The 562-nt window shown below is 30.1% G+C and overlaps 1 protein-coding gene across 1 annotated transcript in view; it reads left to right on the top strand.

Moving 5' to 3' along the window:
* The window catches only part of LOC144230222 (sex comb on midleg-like protein 2), a 17,331-nt gene that overhangs the window by 4,923 nt on the left and 11,846 nt on the right, over positions 1-562 (top strand). Inside the window, 1 exon segment of the mRNA XM_077762421.1 lies at positions 1-120. Coding sequence (XP_077618547.1) covers positions 1-120 — 120 coding nt within the window.

The following is a 562-nucleotide window of genomic DNA, read 5'->3' as shown; positions in this document are numbered from 1 at the left end:
TTCGCTTTCTTGAGACCTTGTGCCACAGCTTGCAGTGTGATAACCTTTTGAGTAGCCAGCCTTTTAGCTCTTACAGAGGTAATACTCAGAGTCCTACAGAGCTTGATAAAAGTGTACCAGGTGAGAGAAAATATAAAATTTTATACTGTGCTTCTGGGTTTATATTACATTTTATAATTAGCTTGAGAATCTTGTGTAATTCAGTTTTTCCTTGTGTCCTCAGAGTAGCCACAATGAACTAGTTAGACATATATAATATATAGTTTTTCTTCATTCAAAACAAGAAAATCAATTCTTATATTTATAATGAACTTGAGCATCAAAACCTGAAAAGTATTCCATGGTTTGATTTGCATTTCCCTAATGGCTGAGGTTATTTATTAGCATGTTTTCATGTGCTTACTGGCAATTTGTGATCTTTGGAGAAATGTCTATTTAAATCCTTTGTCTATTTTTAATTGGGTTCTTTGTTTTTTAATTATATAGAAATAAAATATATTTTTCTTGGTATATATTATATTGTATTTGTTATATATAAAGAGTCTTTATAGATTCTGCATAC

This window comes from Crocuta crocuta, unplaced genomic scaffold (genome assembly GCF_008692635.1).
Source record: "Crocuta crocuta isolate KB4526 unplaced genomic scaffold, BGI_CrCroc_1.0 scaffold975, whole genome shotgun sequence".
Lineage (NCBI taxonomy): Eukaryota > Metazoa > Chordata > Mammalia > Carnivora > Hyaenidae > Crocuta > Crocuta crocuta.
This window is presented reverse-complemented; position numbering and strand designations above follow the sequence as displayed.